The sequence below is a fragment of the Brassica napus genome, chromosome C5 (assembly GCF_020379485.1).
Source record: "Brassica napus cultivar Da-Ae chromosome C5, Da-Ae, whole genome shotgun sequence".
In the NCBI taxonomy this organism is placed as follows: Eukaryota; Viridiplantae; Streptophyta; class Magnoliopsida; order Brassicales; family Brassicaceae; genus Brassica; species Brassica napus.
Window position 1 is genome coordinate 18042307 of NC_063448.1, and position 20488 is coordinate 18062794.

The 20488-nt window shown below is 33.9% G+C and overlaps 2 protein-coding genes and 2 long non-coding RNA genes across 4 annotated transcripts; 3 read left to right on the forward strand and 1 right to left on the reverse strand.

The window, feature by feature from the left end:
- The first annotated feature begins 1387 nt into the window (after positions 1-1387).
- Positions 1388-3679, forward strand: LOC125587126. The gene has a single exon (XM_048757281.1). It carries the CDS (start codon positions 1388-1390, stop codon positions 3677-3679), a length of 2292 nt encoding a protein of 763 aa, XP_048613238.1.
- A 1623-nt stretch (positions 3680-5302) lies between these two features.
- Positions 5303-9569, reverse strand: LOC111206528. The gene is made up of 6 exons (XM_022703612.2): positions 9031-9569; positions 7739-8592; positions 6957-7658; positions 6423-6697; positions 6247-6328; positions 5303-6169 (listed from the first exon to the last, which is right to left on the reverse strand). Exons 2-6 carry the CDS (start codon positions 8588-8590, stop codon positions 5483-5485), a joined length of 2598 nt encoding a protein of 865 aa, XP_022559333.2. The 5' UTR covers positions 8591-8592; positions 9031-9569; the 3' UTR covers positions 5303-5482.
- Positions 9570-9934: 365 nt separating this feature from the next.
- LOC111206294 lies at positions 9935-12074 on the forward strand. Its single transcript, XR_002658493.2, has 6 exons — positions 9935-10108; positions 10204-10945; positions 11050-11172; positions 11293-11346; positions 11449-11538; positions 11663-12074. It is a non-coding gene; the product is annotated as an uncharacterized LOC111206294 (long non-coding RNA).
- A 6136-nt stretch (positions 12075-18210) lies between these two features.
- LOC106397435 lies at positions 18211-19572 on the forward strand. The gene is made up of 3 exons (XR_001279720.3): positions 18211-18587; positions 18664-19148; positions 19275-19572. It is a non-coding gene; the product is annotated as an uncharacterized LOC106397435 (long non-coding RNA).
- Positions 19573-20488: the final 916 nt, after the last annotated feature.

Here is a 20488-nt window from a genome sequence, read left to right on the forward strand (position 1 = left end):
ATATTAATATATTTGTCGATGTTAACTTTTAAAATTATAAAAAAAAAAATTTAAATAACAAAAATCATATTATCTAACAATGATTAATCTTTACTACCTTAAACCAATGAAAACAAATTTTAAACTATATAGTTTATTTTAAAAATTAAACAAAAACTAAATATTTAATTATTTACTCGATAATATAAATCTATGAAGCGAAAAATTTAATTCTTTTAAAACTTTCTAAATTTGTGAAATGTTACAATATCTTTGAATATGACAATAAAACAATATTTTATTAATCTTTATATATATAGTTATGATTGTAATAATGAAATAATAACCGAAAATATATATATAGAAGAAGATACAAATACATGTGAAAGTTTGAAACAATCTATTCAATGAAAAAATATACAGTAAACTTATTATGTTTTAAAAATTTATAGACACATATATATTATAATAAATACCAATTTAGAATTGAAAACAAAATATTTATATAAAAATAAATGAAAACAAAAATCTGCGCGGTTGCGCGGGTCGAAATCTAGTATAGGATTAAAAGAAGAATGTCTGTCAAGGCTAAGCTATATAAATGGTTTAACTCCATCCGATATGGTCAGATCCTAAACCTAAACATTTTTTGGGAAAATTGCCAAAAGAGAACAAGAAAACAGCATAGTTGTCCCTATGGTATAAATCTTTTTTTGTCCATTTTTTCTCCGTTTTACCCTTTCCATATGTTAAAATTAATGAAATAAATAGTTATATGAATCAGAAAAATTATTAAAAATATAAACAATTAATAAAACACCCATTTACACAAACACATATTTTTTTTTTGGGTTAAAAAACATAATAAATAATATTTTTAAATTACGTTCTACTAAAAGTAGAATTCTGTTTCTACACAAAACGGGTAAGTAGAAAATGAATTCTAGAATGAACACATCCATCTACTTGTTTTAGAACGTACAAACTACTTTTTACTATAATTCTAAATATGGGGAATACGTATTCTACTATTTGTAATGATCGCTACTTTTATTCAGAAAACTGTTTCTACTTTTATTGAGTATTCTAAGTTATCAGGAATGCAAAATCTAAAACATATACGAACGTCCACATAGTGTAGAAATTACATTCTGGAATTTTGTTATGTTCTACACAGTGTAGAAGGTGCCTTCTACGGATAAAAAAACTGAATTTTCGAAAATTAAGGAAGTTGCAGTTTTTAAAATATTCTCAAAATATTCTAACTTCCTAAAACGTGTTTTCATTGATTTGGTTCGTGAAAAATTAAAAAAAAAATCGATTTTGAATGTTCTTCTTCACCAATCTATGATTTTCCAATGATTTCTCTATAGTTTGTCTTGTGATTTTTACAAACTCTTGTTCTATGATGCATATCTATACAACATGTGGTGTTTGGGAGTTTGGAGCAACCACGGGATGGGTTTTTACGGCTGATGAGAGAGGGGCTAGGCTACTGTTATTGGAATCAACTTCTACCTTAGAGGATTTTAAAAGAATGGTTTTGGAAGATTTTGATATGGAAGAAGATAGCTTACCCGATTTGGAGTTGAGTTATCTACCTAATGAGTTGATCAATACATCAACTTGTCCGCCTGTGATCATTGCAAATGATCGACAGCTTCAGAATTTTGTTTGTTTTGTTCAAAAGTGTGTTTCTACTCGATTGTGTGTAACATCTAAAGCCAAAGTTGAGAATCTGAATGAACCAGACTTTGATCTTAACAAGTCGCCAGCTGATTCAACTACTGCTCAAGAGGAGGGAAACTCGGTTGATAGGGGGAATGAACCAGCTCCTGTGTTTGTTGAGAGGCAGTGCGAGGAAAAGAAAGAAAAGATTAGAAGAGTCGAAGTTGATGAGGATGCCTATCATGCCGATACCATGATCTCGGCCAAAGAGGACGTACATAAGATGTCAAAGTTTTCTGTGCTCAATGTTGTTAAGAAGGGACAATTGTTTGAGAACAAAACTTTGCTGAAGGCGACTTTTGAGATATGTGCAATGAAGCATAACTTTCACTATGAGGTTATCAAAACGGATAGACAACTTTGGTACGTTAGATGTGAGGATAATGCATGCAATTGGTGTGTTCGAGCAGAGTGTTTGCAGGATTCTGAATATTTCATTATCAAAAAGTATGTCGGTGAACATACATGTGCACCTTCAAACAAAACCAAACCGGGTAGGACTGCTTCGGCCAAAACTATAGGCAGTCTGATTATGCATAGGTATGAAGGGGTTAAGGAAGGGCCGAAATGCAATGATATAATACAGATTATGCTTATGGATCATGGCTGTGAGATCACGAAATCTTTAGCATGGGATGCTCGTGAATATGCGGTTAATGCTGTTAGAGGTATACCAGAGAGAAGTTATGGAAAAATACCGAAATACTTGCACATGCTCAGAGAGGCTAATCCGGGAACACATTCATCGTATGAGATTGACAGCAAAGGGAGATTTCGGTACCTGTTTATTGCATTTGGGCAATCGCTACGAGGATTTAACAGAGTCATAAGGAGGGTTATTGTGGTTGATGGCACTTTTCTGAAGAACAAATACAAAGGAGTTCTATTGGTTGCAACTGCTGTAGACGGAAATTCTAATTTGTATCCTCTTGCATTCGGAGTAGTCGACTCAGAGAATGAAAATTCTTGGGAATGGTTTATGAGACAACTAAATAGTGTCATTGCTGATGATCATCATTTGGCTTTCATTTCGGATAGACATGCGGCCATTGCTAAGGCGCTTGAGACTGTGTATCCAACAGCTAAACATGGTATTTGCATTCATCATTTGTTGAATAATGTGGTAACATATTACCATGGGAAAGGACTTGTTGGGTTGGTTGCAAAGGCGTCCAAGGTTTATAGAGTTGCTGAGTTTGAAAAGATATTTGCTAATGTGTGTAATATCAGTCCGGCAATTGGAAAATACCTAAGGGATGCTGAAGTCCAAAAGTGGGCAAGATGTCAATTCTCTGGATATAGATATGACATAAGGACAACAAACCCTGCCGAATCCATCAACTCTGCTTTGCGTTCGCCGAGAGAGTATCCAATCATTCCCTTGTTGGACAGTATCAGAGAAATGCTGACTCGGTGGTTTTATAACCGTAAGAAAAAGATTTCAAAGCATAATCATCCTCTTACCGAAGATGTGGAGAAAAAGATTGAAAGGAGAACCGAGAAAGGCAAAAGATTTGCAGTTTACCCTGTCAGCGATGGTCGCTTGCTTGTTAGAGGTGATAAAATCGACTGCTTAGTTGATTTGGATAGACGTACTTGCTCATGTGGGAAGTACAACCTGATGAAGATACCTTGTCGGCACGCAATTAAAGCTGGGTTTCATGTTGGCAGACAGCCACACACATTAACTGATTTATTTTACACTACAGAAGCTTGGCGAGAAGCTTATCATGAAAGCATCAATCCTATTGCTGTTCCTGAGGATGCTTGGTCCATGCCAGAAGATGTTGTCGTGGACAATGTGCTACCACCAGAGTCAAGAAAATCAGTTGGAAGGAATAGAAAACGGAGATATGAAACTGTTGAAGATAAACTTCGGTCATCGCAAACATCACAAAAGAGGCAGCTTCGCAAGTGTAGTAGATGTGGTATTAGTGGGCACAACAGAGCAACTTGTAAAATACCAATATAGTCAGTCACATATGGTAAGGGTCAGCTTATATAGCCAGTTCGTTTATATGTTTTTCAATCTCGATTTAATTGTGTTTCAGGTATTTATTTTTCTGTTACAGGTTGGTCTGTTCAAGTATGCAAGTTGTGGTGTTTGAAAGTGCAGTATTGCCTTGTCTCGTATGGTTTTTTCTTCTAAAAATAATCAACTTTGTTTAACTTTGGATACTTTGGATAATTCTTGTATGGTTATTTTATCAGTTTCATTGTTATACATTGGTATTATTTTCACTTCACTTCTCTATCTCTCTGTTTGTTTAGTTATGTTCAGCTATGCTTTTGAGTTCGAGTTTAAGTTTGTTTGACAATAGCTGATGTCTGATTTTTCAACAAAAAAGGTGGATTGTAAGAACAGATCACTGAGCACAAAATATAAGAACCATTTGACTGGTAAAGTCGACACAAATATTGTTGCAACAAAACACTTATTGAAGCCAATACTAAGAACCAAATGACTGGTAAAAATGAAAAAAACACACTAACAAGAAGATACTTAGAACCAGTAGACTGATTTCACTCATTCTTGGCTTCTTAATCTTCCAAAAAGCCATAGAATGCTTCCTAAGCAACCTAATTCGAGTGAATTTTTCTGCTTCCTAACTTCTTCTTCTATTCTCTGTGTGATACTACTTTTCAGATCTTCAATCTCTTCTACAATTCTCCCTTGCTCAGCCTCTACCCTTCGAATCTCATCAAGCAAGGCGTCATCAACCCACTTAAATAAATGATTTTCCTTCTTTCGCTACATAGAAACGAAAATCAAATTAGGAGAAGTAAAATGGAATGAAAAAACATGATGTTTATCCTACACAATCGAAAATCGAATCAGACAAAAAAGGAACATAACAAATCGGTAATTGAATCGAAAAACAAATCAAGACTATGAACCTGTGCCCCTATTTCACATCTATAGAACCGTCGGTAAGGATTGTCATCAGTTCTCGAGTAGAATATCACAACCCCTTTCCCGCACCAGCACCTAGATGGCACCCCGTATGAATGTCGCCTTGAAGTATTCATGTGTGTGAGAAACTGCTTCAGAGAGAAAAAGGAGATTGACGAAAAAGAAGAACAGAAAAAAATGGGAAAAGTCGGGTTTGGTTGCTGAGTTGGTGTTATATATGTCGGGTTTTAGGTTTATTGTGGATCTAGTTCTGGTCGGGTTTGATTGTTGAGTTGGATCAAAAGTCTGGTTTGCAAGAAGCCAAGTTAAGTGTATTACATTTGATTCGATTTATTTACTCCTACGGGATGATCTAGTAAAACAATTATTCTAAATGTTCTTGTGGTCTTGTTCCGGGTTTTTGTTTCGTTTAGGGTATGTTTAGGGTTTAGGTTAGGTTTGACTGTGGTCTTGTTATGGGTTTTTGTTTCGTTTAGGGTATGTTTAGGGTTTAGGTTAGGTTTGACTGTGGTCTTGTTATGGGTTTTTGTTTCGTTTAGGGTATGTTTAGGGTTTAGGTTAGGTTTGACTGTGGTCTTGTTCCGGGTTTTGTGTTTCGGTTAGGGCATGTTTAGGGTTTAGCTTAAGGTTCTAATTTAAAACAGTGTTAAATTCTAGCATTCTTCAGCTAAAAACTCTTAATAACAAAACCACAAGATGTACATTTGATTACAAGAGTCAATCCTAAAAATCATAATTAAACACTAGAAGTTATACAATAAACTAAGCAGTCTTGTTCCTAAAAATGATAATAAAATCTAGAAGTTATACATCAGATTAAGCAATCTTGTTCATTACATTAGAACTTGAAACCAAGCAGTCTCACAAAATCTCTTCTACAGTCGAAGAGAGACACTCCGGGGATTGATACTTTGACATCCTATCAATCAATTCCGGATCATTAGCTGCTTCCCAAAGATCCCATAGAATCCTGTGGCGAGCTTCGATAATGTTACCATCATGCAACAACGACAACTCCAATCCAAGCGCATGACACTCAATGAACTTCACTGCATAGACGCCACAGTCGCATGCACTTTTATTCAGATTCCCAACGGGGACATAGGAAACAGTATATGCACCGACTGCGAAATCCTTCTGGTGTCTCATAGGCTGAACTGCCTTGACAATACGCGGAATAAGGTTTGCGAACCCATCCACCTCCTTGTACCTTTTCTTACCCGAGCAGTCGAACACTTCAATGCTCCTCGTCACGAAACTGATGCACAAGGCGATCCAATGATTCCCACTGACATGAACAGGGACATACAGGCGATCCACATCTATATTCCATATCTCATGTGTCCTGCCATGTGGTGGAAGGACTCCTTTACCGAACTGCAGTAGCAAATTATGAAGCATGTAGCTCTTTCTACCCTGAGCTTCTAAATGACCATACTCTTTTTTAATCATATTGCTGAAGACGACAGTCATGAAGGCGACACGATGAGGTCTCCATCGTTTCAAAGATGTTCTCTCCCGGAATACGTACATTGCAGCGTCAATCTCCTGCATATTTTGAAAATCTTAGCACACACAATGTATTTAAAAGACACATATGGAAGCAAATAGTCTCTAAGGTTTACCAAGCTATTTAACCACTCAGATTTATCCATAAGACGATTAGCAATCTCAAAATCTAAAGTGGCAGGTCCAATCCGTATAGGTCTGAAACCAAATACAATGATAAAATTGTAAAACATTCATTAGTTTATTTTAAATGTATTAATACATGTCAGATGAATGAGAATAGAGTACTTACGTGGAGGAAGTTGACCAAGTTCTAACTTTTTCCCAATCCTCTTCACGGAAAAACACCAACGCGGCATCTGGCGAGTCTTCTTTGGTTCGATCCATTTCCTCATCATTCCACTGCAGTGGAGCCATGTTAAACGGTTTCGATTTACTTAACGTCTCAACTTTCACTTGAGACAGATCAAAACCGTCAACAAATGTAGCTTGGGACAGGTCCCGCAAGTCTTGTGTACTCAATCCAAAATCAAAATCATTAGTTTCTGTAGCAATCTTTTTCCCGTCCTATTCATTAAAATTTAAAACATTGCATATAAGAAGAAGCCATTTATTCATAACACAAACAAAGCATTACATTCATAGAGTTTAATACACAAACATTCAAACATATTACACTTTAGAAACCTATTACACAAAGTTTCACATTCCATATTACATAATATTACACAGTCAATATAAAGTTCCATAAGCCTAGCTCCAGCACCCTAACTCAAGCATCCTAGTTCCAGGTTCATCAAGTTCTACACTTTCTCTTAGGTAGTACCTTTTTTGTTGGAGTAGGTTGATCGCCTTTGCGCTTAGGTTGAGCTTGAGCGCCTTTGCTCTTAGGTGGAGCTTGAGCGCCTTTGCTCTTAGGTGGAGCTTCCTTGGCTTTGCTGTTTAGTGGAGCTTCTTCAGTTTCTTTCTTACTAGGATAGCTTCCTTCACCAGTCAAACTGATTGCGTCCTTGAGCTGTGAAACCTCAATCTCCATCTTTCCCATCCTCTCTGTAAACACCCTCTCCATATTCGCCATTTGCATACTGAGCACATCTCCCAATGAAGTGACAGATGTGCGGATAAGACCCTCAATGAAACTCATAGTTTCAGGACCAAAAGTCAGAAACTTTTCTGCTGATCGCTTACACAGCACCTTCTTCTTTCTTGTCTCTGCTCCTTCATCAAGAAACTTTCTCTTGCCTTTTCCTGCGACCTTAACCGAAGAGTTCTCCTCGTCTGCTACAACATCCGTATGATCCACGATCTTATCAGCTTCTGACCCTCTATCATGGCTGTCGGGTTCCTCCATTTTAGACTCTTCAGGGTCTAAAACTGGCCAGTCTGTGTTGCTCCAATCATACTTGTTCCTGATCCTCCCCAAAACAAGGTCCACTCGTTCATCTTCCATCTCACCCTCCCTTGTGTACTGAGCATCTAGAAACACATCACCATTACCAGTCACTGATATGACCGAGAAGAAGTTATCCTGCAAACAGTTAAAACATGAAAATCCAAACAAAATATATACAACAACCATATAAAAGAAAAAAACAGAGAGAATGTTACCTTCTTAGTTAAGGAGTCCTCGAGCTCAATGATGTCTTCATAAGAAACTTTTGCAACTCCTTTCCAATTGCCACACCTTGGACCTTTGAAGCTGTCTGAGACTCTTCTGCCTAATATTTCTCCAAAATCAGGAATTGCCTCCATAATCCAAATCTGGAGAGCATAGGAGAAACCCTCGAAAATGTAGCTCTCCTTCTTACCCAACTTCTTCATTGCCTTCTCAATCGAACTCAACAGGAAATCATACGAGTGAAGACCCCAATGGAACTTCCGAACCTTGTCAAAATCCATCACCAACTTGATGTACATATGAGGGATGGACACCTTCTCATCTCTCCCCATCACCACACCCACTATTACACACAAGTAGATCAACCTCATCCTATCAAGCCGCGTCCAAGTGTGAACTTCTTGTAGATGAACCTTTCTGATCGACTGCAAGGTGATCTTACCACCTGTGTGCAGTAGGTTACTCCAAAAACCCCCGTCGTTTTTCCATTTCACTACGTCACTGTTAGTTTCCCGTGTAATCTTGAGGCCTGTCACAGCATGGTACTCCTGAAGCGAAAACCGGAGAGGCGTCCTCGCAAAAACAAACCACTTCTCATGCAGCTTTGAGGTAATCAGCTGTCTACATATGAAGCTATCCACTAGTTTCCCAGAGAACTTGAGATCATTTTCGGCAATAGCCATGATATGTGTGAAAACAGGATCTCTCTTCACATCATCGTACTCTGCACACATAGCTTTCTTCAGATCTCTGATAAGTTCCATGCGGCAACTGTTGTTGATCTTCTTAACCCGAGGTTCTGAACCCTCTGCATATAATCGTTTAGGTAGCTCCAGCTCCATATCTACAAAAGATAATAAAACACATGGTTGTTAACAGCAATATCATAAACATGCAAACGCCCGAAACAAGCGTAAGAGTGAAACTGAGCCAGAGTGAAACTGAGCCAAACACAAGATAATAATCAAAAGCAAAACACCATTGTCTAATCAAATTTAAATTTAGAAACACAGTAGATCGATTAATCAAATAAGACAAGTCAATCTCCATCTCGCAATCAAATCAGCAAATTAAGACAATTAACAGTCAAATACACACAAACTTTGTTCAGCGAAATCAGTATCGTAACACTCATAAAGACAAACACAAACACTAACATTGTTCACCAAAATCGGTTCACATAATCAAAAAGTCAATTCAGACAAGCAAACAAATATTGATCCAAGTCAAAGTAACAAACTTAATAATGAAACAAAGACTAAGACAAATCAAAGAAACAAACCGTTCACAAATTGAGACCAGATAGCCGGATGAGAGAGGCGGAGAAGGGGAGAGAAGCCGAAAGGTGGAGAGAAATGGAGAGAAGCGACGAGAAGCAGAGAGGCGGAGAGTAGCGGAGAGGTGAAGAGAATCAGAGAGAAGCGCCGAGAAGCGGAGAGGCAGAGAGGCGGATAAGCTCGATTTTGCCTTTGATTTCACTGGTTCGTCCACAAGATCGCCATCTTCAAAGTCTCAATTTTTTGGCCATCAGAGAGAGGCGGTGAAACAAAAACGAAATTAGTTCAGAGGTGGAGGCAAACAGAGAGAAGCAGCGAGCAGCAGAGAGGCGGAGAAGCTTGATTTCGCCGTTGAATTCACCGGTTATTACACAGGATCGCCATTTTCAAAGTCTCGATTGTTTTTCTTGAGAGAGAGGCGGAGAAACCAACAAGAAATTAGGGTTACGTGTTTTGTTCCCTTTTTGTTTTAACTTTTTTAATATATCTTTGTAACACGTTTTTAAAAAAAAAAAAATTACTTAGCACATGAAACAAACACAATTAAATTATGTTTAATTAGATTAATTCAAGGTTAGTTTTGGAATTTTGGAAAATTTTATACTAAAGGGACAATTTAATGATGGATTTATACCATAGGGACAACTATGTTGTTTTCTTGTTCTCTTTTGGCAATTTTCCCAACATTTTTTGGTCCTTTTGTTTATTCATAAGTTAATTTATAGTTTTGCCTCAAAATCTATGTCTCGCTTTTGCAGAATGAAACTAACATTTGTTTAATGCAGCTTATGTTGATGAAACGTGGCGGCCAAATTATAGATACCGGAATTCTACAACATCAGTCACAAAAACTTGAATACTTTGAGGTGAATCATCTGTCTTTGTCTTCTCTTGGTTATATGCATTGGAGACTTTGGAATAATCAAACTAAAAGCCTTATTCTGCAGGTTGTTGAAGGGATTCCAAGATCAAGGACAGATACAATCATGCAACGTGGATGCTTGACGTCAGTACTCTTTCAATAGAGTCACAAATGAGTGTGCACTTTGCTCAGCTATTCACCAACTCCTCTCTTTATCGGAGGTATGTTAAATAAGAACGTTACTATTATTATTAGACCAGAGTGTTACTTACACTGTCCAAACCTGACCATCGATGTCTATTTCATGAGAAACCAGGAACTCACCAAAGAGCTCAATGCTCCACCACCAGGATCGAAAGATCTCTACTTCCAAACTCAGTACTCGCAGCCATCTTTGACTCAAACCAAAGCTTGCGTCTTGAAACAGTATTGGTCTAAGTGGAGATATCCTCAGGACAATGCCATCTGGTTTCTCACGACAATATTTGCGTCATGTTTGGTTTGGTTTCTTGCTTCTCACTGAATATATAGTTTTATTGAGTTTGCAGTCTTATTGTATCATCGGTTTGCAATTTTTAGTTTTATCTTTTTCCTGGGTTTTGATTCACTGATTTTCTTATGCAGCAGAAGAGCTCTGGAAATGGTAAATTCACGTGTGAAGATACTAAAGAACAAAAAAGGAATTTTCAAATTAAACAACCGCCATAAGAATTAGATCCATAAGAATTAGATCAGTTGCTCGAAGCTGGGCATGCCCCCTACTGCTACAATTCAGGTAAGAAGAAGAATATAAAGAGTTTTGTTATTCTTGGTCGATTAAACAGATCACCCATCAGTTCTTCCCGGATATGGAATCTAGCGCCGACGACAACTGTGTTGGAGATGGTCGTGGTGGTGCCGGCTTAGGCTTTCCTGAGACTCACAGGCTTGGTCTAAAGTTTTGTCAGTCGGATGGAACGACCGGATCGACCGGATCATCGGGGGTAAAGTCGCTGCTGTGGTGAAGCGAATGAATAATTTCCGGTGTTGACCACGTTCAAGGAGTTCTCAGTATAGCGGTATTACGTTTTACTTCAGACTACTGAATCAATGTGGGCTGTCTTATGTTCAAGTGTTGCACTTTCTTTTGTTACATTTGCTTACATTGGTTATATTCGTGCAGAGATAAGGAGTGACCAGTTTTTCTGCTCTTGATAAATATGAGAATGGTAGTGCATTTAGGTAGCTTGGCTAGCCGACAAATGGGAAGCTTAATTTCAACGGACGGTCAATGATGCAAGCACAAGTAAGGCACAGGTCAATGATGGTGGTGCTAGGGATTCAAAACCAAAAAGTGGTTTTTGTAATTATATTCGATTGTTTGCTTTATTCATAAAAATTCTAAAACAAAGTTTCTCCATTTCAGGCTCTTGCTTCAGTTGGCTGGGTCAAGAATTCAAGATTGGAAATTTTTCCAAGCGTAAGTTATCAATGTTTTTGGCAAGTATGATATTGTAAGTGGGTTGATCTTGAATTAAATGCACTGAACCTGGCACTATAATTTTGTTGGGAGGAGTCACAGGCCTAGTGGAAGCCTTCTAAAAAGAGTTTGGCTAGCGACACACTGCTGGGTGTTTTTTAGAGGGTGAGGATCTCTGAAAATATTGTCTAGGTATGGTTCATTGTTTATTGATTCTCTGAAATATCCTATTTCATCACTGTTTCAATTGCAAGTGTATATGAATGTTAGAAGACTTCCTACAGTTCAATAACTCATATGTTACTTTGCCAAGCAGCTCTATAGCCATGTATTAGAAAACCCTTCTAGCTAAGGTTGTACTGGTTGCTCAGATGGGAGTTACATGGGGTCTGTCATTCCTTATCCCTTCTTTCACATTCAGTGGTTTCAAACGAACAGAAACACAAAACTTCTCTTCCATCCGAGAAGATCCTTGCATCTGATCCTCTCCAGCAGCCATTTTCATCCCTCACCTCCCTTCCATCATCCTAGCTTAAGAGAAGCTAAGAAGAAAAACAACATCAATGTCATACATATGTAAAGGAAGAGAAAGAATTATAAGTTTAAGACAGCTCAGTTATTGTAAATTGTTTTCTTTTACTGGTGAGCACGAAGATGGGAATTTCATATTTGGTTATATAACTGCTGTAGAAGTTTTTTTTATTTCATTAATCAATCGTAGTTGAACATATTAATTTAAGAACTTTTGGTTTATTCCTTATGTCTCTCTGAATTTCAGTGTAGAAAATGTCTACTTAGCTCATTTGTACCTTTTCAGATTATTCAATATTTTGTATTATGTTGTTGAATAATGTCACTATATAACGATAATCTTTTGTATTCTTTTCCTTAATATATGAATTTTACACTGTTTGGTATGTTTCTTCCCTCTTCAGTTGAAAAAAAAAATAGGAATGAAGCAACACATACAATTAATTAACTCTTTTAATTTAAAATAAGTTAGGTCATGGCTAGGGTATTAATTCAAAAATCAAAATATGAACTTTAACAAATACCCTTGCCGAATTACAACTTAGGCATTAAAAATTTAAAACTTGATATTTTAAAGTTTGGACTAATACAATAAGACCCACACCACCATTGTACGAAGAAAAAAATATCATATCCCACAGTTTCTACAACGCAAATTTGAAATTACTCCAATTACAAAAGAATCTTATGAAAAATTGGTCCAAATAAGAAATCAACACAACTTCGTAAAATCAAAAAAAAAAACTTTAAAAATATACTTGACAATATATCAAATCCCGGGCGAAGCGGATTCCTGCTAAGGTCGAGTCTGGAGGGAGCAGTGGTGAAGCAGCTTTCGTTGATGCTACGGAACCAATTGGTAGTGTGCCGACCGAGATGGATGACCCAACTTCGCAAGACGTCAAGAAGGCTCTATTGGCTTAGGTTGAGAAGATAAATGTTCGAAGTGCTATCAATTAAAATAATGCTTATGCATAAACTTTTCCATTTTACATATTCGTCTTATCTGCTTTTGACTTTTTACTCTATGTTTAATTCAAACAACTTATCTATTTTCCTGTTATAAAAAAACTTTTATCTTTGACCAAAATAAAAAGAAAGTTGTTTTATTAGTGGTCGTATTCAGACAACGGGCTACAATCGGTCAGATAAATATACTAGACTTTAATAACATGGCTCTTAAAATCATGGGCTGATTCTAAATCATGTGCCTAAATTTTGCCACAACAGTTACAATTATTGTATGAAATATGTAAACAATTTTGTATGAGCAATCAAATACACATGAAAATAGGAGCTCCGGTGATGATGGTGAGCAACCTAAACCAGACGCATGGTCTATGCAATGGTACGAGAATGATGGTCACTGGACTTGGTAACAGGATTCTGGAAGCTGAGATGATGACCGGTATAGAGGTTGGTGAACAGACCTAATATTTTTTCCTCACGAGGTCAGCTACACGATCATCACAGTCTGATCTTAGTATATCAACCAAAACAAAAACGAGTCAATTACTATTCTTCGACTGAATCTTTTAAAATCTATTGTTCATACAATCACTAATAATACACTGAAACTGAATAATAAAATTTTACTGAACCTAACCACAACAATAAAAACTCAAATAATTTTTTTTCAACAACCATTTAATAAATGTATACCATTTCAATCATTAAAATCGTATCATGCTAATACAAACTAATATGTTCATCAAACATTAGCCAATAAACATATTAGCTAATACAAGCTAATAAACACAATAGCCAATAAGCTAATACATGCAAACATTAAGCATTAACTAAAACAGATATAATATTCTTCATCACTTAAAATGTCATATTAGCCAATAAACACTATTATACACATTTCCTGCAAATTTAAATTTAAAACAAACCATCAAATCATACAAAAAATAATAACCGAAATCACAAGTAAAATATACCCCGCCTGTAGGGCGGGCCTACTTTAGTATATATATAAAGAACAAAGGTATAAAAATCTTGCCATTTAATGAAAAATGTATTTTTGAAAATATCTCTTTAATAGTGGTAAAGATAAAAAAATGGTACAATGAAAGTGGTAAACATGAAACAAACAAAGACACAAACAAAGACAGTTCTTTCAGTTTGGTGTTGCTCTAAGATGAGAAAAAGTAATACAAAAGCAAAACATGTTGCCTTACATAATTTATTTGTCGGCCTTTGGAAAAGTTGTTCGTATATATAACCCAAATCCCATATATTTGACTTAAGTAACTTAATTTCCAGTTAGGAACTAAGTTGCTAAAATTAGAAAATCCAAAATTAGACTATTCGTTAGTATTATTCCACATAAAATTATTTAGGCATTGTCTCAATACTTTGTTATAAAAAAACTTTAATTTCGACTTTACTATATTATTATGCTTGTGAACTGATTTTTGCCACAATTTTTTTTTCATAACAGTTTTGATGATAATTTTCTTAAAAAGATCTTCCTAATTCTAAAAAGGACAAAAAGAAAGCTAAGTGTAATTCTAAAATTAGAAGTGTCCCAAAAGACAACTCTACACAGCAAGCCCTTTATCAAAAAAAAAAAAAAAAAAGACAACTCTACACATACTTGTACTATATTTTGACATGCCTTACAACACCAACCTCAACCCAAGCAAAAATATCTCACAAATACAAGCAAAAATATCTCACAAATAAGTGAAAATAAAAATGAACGATTATTTTAACGATGGAATATATTACTTAGATATATTCACTAAAATAGTTTCTTCTATTTTTGATTTTTTTTCTTTTAATTGTAAGATATTTATAAGGAAAACTTTCGAATATATAGAGATACTTTTAGGCTTGGGTTCTTTTATTTATTAATTTTATCTGCTGCCAAATTAATAAAATATTCTTGTAGTTTAGTGGTGAAGTTTGTAATTAACGGAAATGTAACAATTCGACTTTCTCGTGTTTTAGATTGACATAAAATCTTTTAATTAGTGGGGTTTAGTGTTTAATTATCATTTAACAAAAAAAAAAAGAAGGGTTTAATTATCATTTTGGTCTTCGGCCTTCAAATTGACAAATTCTCAGGATCAACTCTGTAATAAGTTTTGGAAAATTTAGCAAAAGTTTGATAAACCTACTTACTTTTGACAAACTAAACAAAATCTATATGGCTACAACACTTACAATATTCATTTTATCTGCCTTGATATTTACATATTTGTTTAATCAGTCTTGATTTAAGCAAATTTACGATAGACACGACCAAGTCCTGTGTGAGTATAAGACATACTGGTACGAAAATTTTGAAGATTTTTATTTTTATGATTTTCTCTTCATTTTATTCATATAAAACCAATCACGAGACGCAAATTAGGCTTTTGGAATTCGTTTTGCAGCTTGCATCACAATTAGGCCTAATGACAATTATCCCTTCTCAAAACAAAACAATTGTACAACATTTTAGTCATTCTGTTTTTAGTAAATTCTGGTTGAGGTCTATGATAATTACTAGAAAGAAAGTAACACTTCCAAAATTTATGGTCCATTCTTAAAGTCTTTGCTCTGACCATACCATTTCTCGTGATCGATAGCGATCTTTCATCTAAGTTATTGCTTTCATTACAAATTTACAATCATTTCATATCAAACAAGTCAAATCAAAATGATTAAATTTGCAGTACGAAATGAAAGACAATAAAATATTCACCATGCAATTAAAGAGGCTAAGAAAAAGATACATATAAACTAATCTGATAGATAAATTTGATAATGATACAAATACAAAAATAATAAATAGACTATCATCTTAGTCAAAAGAATAATACCCATATCATATGTCTGCACTCAACAGTGTGTATATATCCTCTATATATTATTTGAAAAATATTTTTTAAGTAGTAACATTGCTATCAATGCCGAGGTGTCAGTTCCGCATACCTTCTCACTCCATCTATTTAAAACCTTTTATCTACTAGAATAATTACAACACTAGGATAAGACATGCGCCTTGTGCAGGGTGAATTTATTTGTATATATTATCGATAGTTTCTTTTATATATTTGATCATTTTATTTATATATATAAAATATTTTTTGTTGTTATTATATAATTTCTTTCCGATGGATCGGATCAATTTTTATTAAAAATAATGGAACAAAACTATAATTAATACATCATGGATTGATCGGATTGGACATTAAACAAATTATGACATAAAAACCTTATTTTTTCTATCGAACACATTCTTTAAGAAAATGAACAGTATTGTTTTCACAGTTGAATTATTTTGACTTTTATCTTCCATATGGTTTTGAAAGCTTTCAAATCAACCATCGAATTGATACATATCATTTTAATGTTTTTAGTCGTATACTTAAGGAAAACTTACATTTTTGTAATTTAAAGTCGTTTTAAAAAATTCAAAATATAACATATAAGAAAAAATCTAACATATAAGAAAAATATAACATATAAGGTGTCCTCATTTTTGTATTTTAAAGTCGCTTAAAAAAAATATAACATATAAGGTTTTCTTATTTTTGTAATTTAAAGTCATTTAAAAAAATTTAAAATATAACATATATGAAAAAATCTGGTTTTTTAATTATACGGTTAATGTGATTGTTTATTTTTTTTAATAATATAAAATTAAAAAAAATGAAGAAGGATGAAAAAATTGTTATCAAATCTTTATTATTCATAATCATTAATTGTCATGTATATGTAAATCATATTAGGTAATTTCGTAGCTTTCATTTAGGGAAATAATACACACTTCTTATATTTTAGGTTAATATAATGTTCTCTAGTGGACATTAAACAAATTATGACATAAAAACCTTATTTTTTCCCTCGAACACATTCTTGAAAAAGTGAACAGTATTGTTTTCACAGTTGAATTATTTTGACTTTTATCTTACATATGGTTTTAAAAACTTTCAAATCAACCATCGAACTGATACATGTCATTTTAATGTTTTTAATCCTATACTTAAGGAAAACTTACATTTTTATAATTTAAAGTCGTTTTAAAAAATTCAAAATATAACATATAAGAAAAAATCTAACATATAAGAAAAATATAATATATAAGGTGTTCTCATTTTTGTATTTTAAAGTCATTTTTAAAAAAAAAATATAACATATAAGGTTTCCTCATTTTTGTAATTTAAAGTCATTTTAAAAAATTCAAAATACAACATATAAGAAAAAATCAAATTTTTTATTATATGGTTAATGTGATTGTTTATTTTTTAATAATATAAAATTAAACAAAAATGAAGAAGGATGTAAAAATTGTTATCAAATCTTTATTATTCATAATCATTAATTGTCATATATATGTAAATCATATTAGGTAATTATGTAGCTTTTATTTAAGGAAAAAATACACATTTCTTATATTTTAGGTTAATATAATGTTCTTTAGTGGACATTAAACAAATTATGACATAAAAACCTTATTTTTTCCATCGAACACATTCTTGAAAAAAGTGAACAGTATTGTTTTCACAGTTAAATTATTTTGACTTTTATCTTCCATATGGTTTTGAAAGCTTTCAAATCAACCATTGAATTGATAAATGTCATTTTTATGTTTTTGGTCGTATATTTAAGGAAAACTTACATTTATGTAGTTTAAAGTCGTTTTTAAAAAATTCAAAATATAACATATAAGAAAAATATAACATATAAGGTGTCCTCATTTTTGTATTTTAAAGTCGTTTTAAAAAAATATATATAACATATAAGGTTTTCTCATTTTTGTAATTTAAAGTCATTTTAAGAAATTCAAAATATAACATATAAGAAAAAATCTAATTTTTTTATTATATGATTAATGTGATTGTTTAATTTTTTTAATAATATAAATTAAAGCAAAAATGAAGAAAGATGCATAAATTGTTATCAAATCTTTATTATTCATAATCATTAATTTCCATATATATGTAAATCATATTAGGTAATTTCGTAGCTTTTATTTAAGTAAAGAATACACATTTCCTATATTTTAGGTTACTATAATTTCTCTAGTGTTATATAATTATGGAATAATGTGACACCATTAGATTAAACTATAATTTATATTAGATGTTTTAGAATTCTTTGAAATGAAATTTAGAAGGCATTTAGAATGTCACCTAGGATTTGGTTTTTTTTTTAATTAATACAAAATTAAAGTTCTAATTTTTTAAATGCTTTTCAATTAATATATAGGGGATATGCCACTGACCAATTAGAGCATCATTATCGGAGTCTTTTGGTGGGTCTCTTAAGCTAATTTTCATTTAAAAAAAATCAAAAACACATATTAATCTAACATACGTCTCTTAATCAGGCTAAACAAGAGACGGTTTTTACTGGACACGTGTAGGCTTTGCTTCTCTTCTCTCTCTCAACCTCTCTATGTGTGCAAACGAGATTCTCTCCCTCTTTGTGGCTTCATGATGCAAATGGATAGATTGTGCTTCATACAATATCCAAACTTTCAAAATTCGCCATACCCATCGATTCATCTCTTTCCCCAGACGAGAAAAGCCCTAATTTTGATTTCCTAGAAAAAAATAAAAATCAGCAGATGGGTGCGAGCGAGAAGTTCGATGGAATCCTCCCCATCCAGAAATCCGATATCTAAGTTTATTACTGGTGAAAGTAAATTTGAACCGAATCTGATGCGTCTCATGTTTGATGCGTCTCCAAAATTCGATGTCTAATTACTGGTGGGAGTCCCTTTCTTGGCTTTGTTTGTTTGTATGCCTTTGACCTGGTTTCTACTCATGTTATTGCATTTTACAGGAATATAATTTTGATCTTCGTGGGAAAAAAATGGAGCTTTGTGAATGTTCAAGAGCTGCAGAGTTTCCAGAAGAGCTTTGTGAATGTTCAAGACATTTTGGATCAGAACCGGCTGTTGATCGACGAGATCAATCTGAACCATGAGTCCAATCAACCTGAAAACTTGCAATCTAAATCTAAAGGCAAGTTTATTACACTGAAAACACCATTCTGCTGGTCTGCAAAGATACCAAATCGTAAAACTCCAGTTCGGTCCTGTTTTAGTTTCCTTGTGCACTCACTTGTGCCTTTGTACTCTCATATGTAAGTGAATTTTTGTTTTTCTCATTGCAAGACACCCTTGAGACTTTGTCCATATCAGTGATATTAAGAAGAAGCTGTTCAAGGATTTTGATGGCATAGCCAAGAGTTCTGCGATTCTAGCTTCTAACACAAGTTCCATCTCCATCACTCGTCTTGCTTCTGCAACACAAAGACCTTGCCAGGTTACAAGACTATTCTTCTTCATCTTCACCTACATTTATCTCTATAAATCTGTCTCTATATATATACTACTAGTTATTAGTTGTCTTGGGTCTGTGTGTGATAGTGTTGAATCTAAAAATGTTCAGGTAAGAAGGAAGTTGTGTCTACAGATAAAGCACCACCTGCTGTAGGACCATACTCTCAGGCCATCAAAGCCAACGGTTTCGTTTTCGTTTCAGGTGTTCTTGGACTTGTGCCTGAGGTTTGTTTCACGTCTTTTTAGAATAAGTAGTCTTGAGTTTTGGTTTACCTTTTTGATTATATATTGTTCATATTCTATGTTTGTTCTGGACACTGCTCGAGTACACGCTTTCATCGTTTATTTTTCCACAAAGAAACCAATAGCTAGTGGTTAGTTCAATATCATTGATCAATTTGAAGTTTTTTGATTGTGCATTGTGGTAAAGTTTGTTGTAATGGTGTTTTATAATTTTTTTTTTTAAGGAACTCATAATTAAGAGATTTGCAATAAACCACTTAAATGTTCAAATCTTTTTCTAAGTCTCTTAACTCACTTTTACACTTTAAAAACTATAAAAAAATTAATTAAGAGATCCTTTAAGGAGTTTTGGGATAATGATGCTCTTAATATTCGACCAACCACCTAGCATTTAATTTACAAGAGTCGGAGGCAAGTTGGTTTAATCAAAGTACATTATGCTGACCGGTTTAATGTACAATAATTATTAGAATGCTCTTTCTTCTATTTCTTCACGTTAGTCCTTTTAAAAAAAAAACTATTTCACATGTTTGATTACATTCTTTACACTCTGCCAAAAAATATAAGCTTAACCATGAAGTTATTTAAATGAGAATAAATATGACAATGGTTGCTGTTACAAATTTCAACACACAAATCACAATAGATAATTTCAACCAACACATGCACAAGTAACTTGATTACATTCTTTTATCTCGCCCAAAAAAAACAGAAGCTTGACCACTTTTTTTTTAATCAGACAATATAGATGACAATGACATATTGTTACAAATTTTAACTCACAAAAGATAATTCTCAACAAGCACATATAAACATGGACCATGCTACATGTTTACACTACAAGAAAATGTGCCTATAACGACGAAGATTTACGACGAAAATATTTCGTCGTAAATTTACATGGTGTTTACAACGCAGTTATGAGAAATCCAACTTTCGTCGTAAACGCCATGTAAATTTACGACGAATAATCTTCGTCGTAAAATCCATGTAAGTTTACGACGAAAGTACGTGGAATGAGAAATATGTCGTAATCATTACATCGACATTACAACGAAACATGTTACCGTTATATTTAGG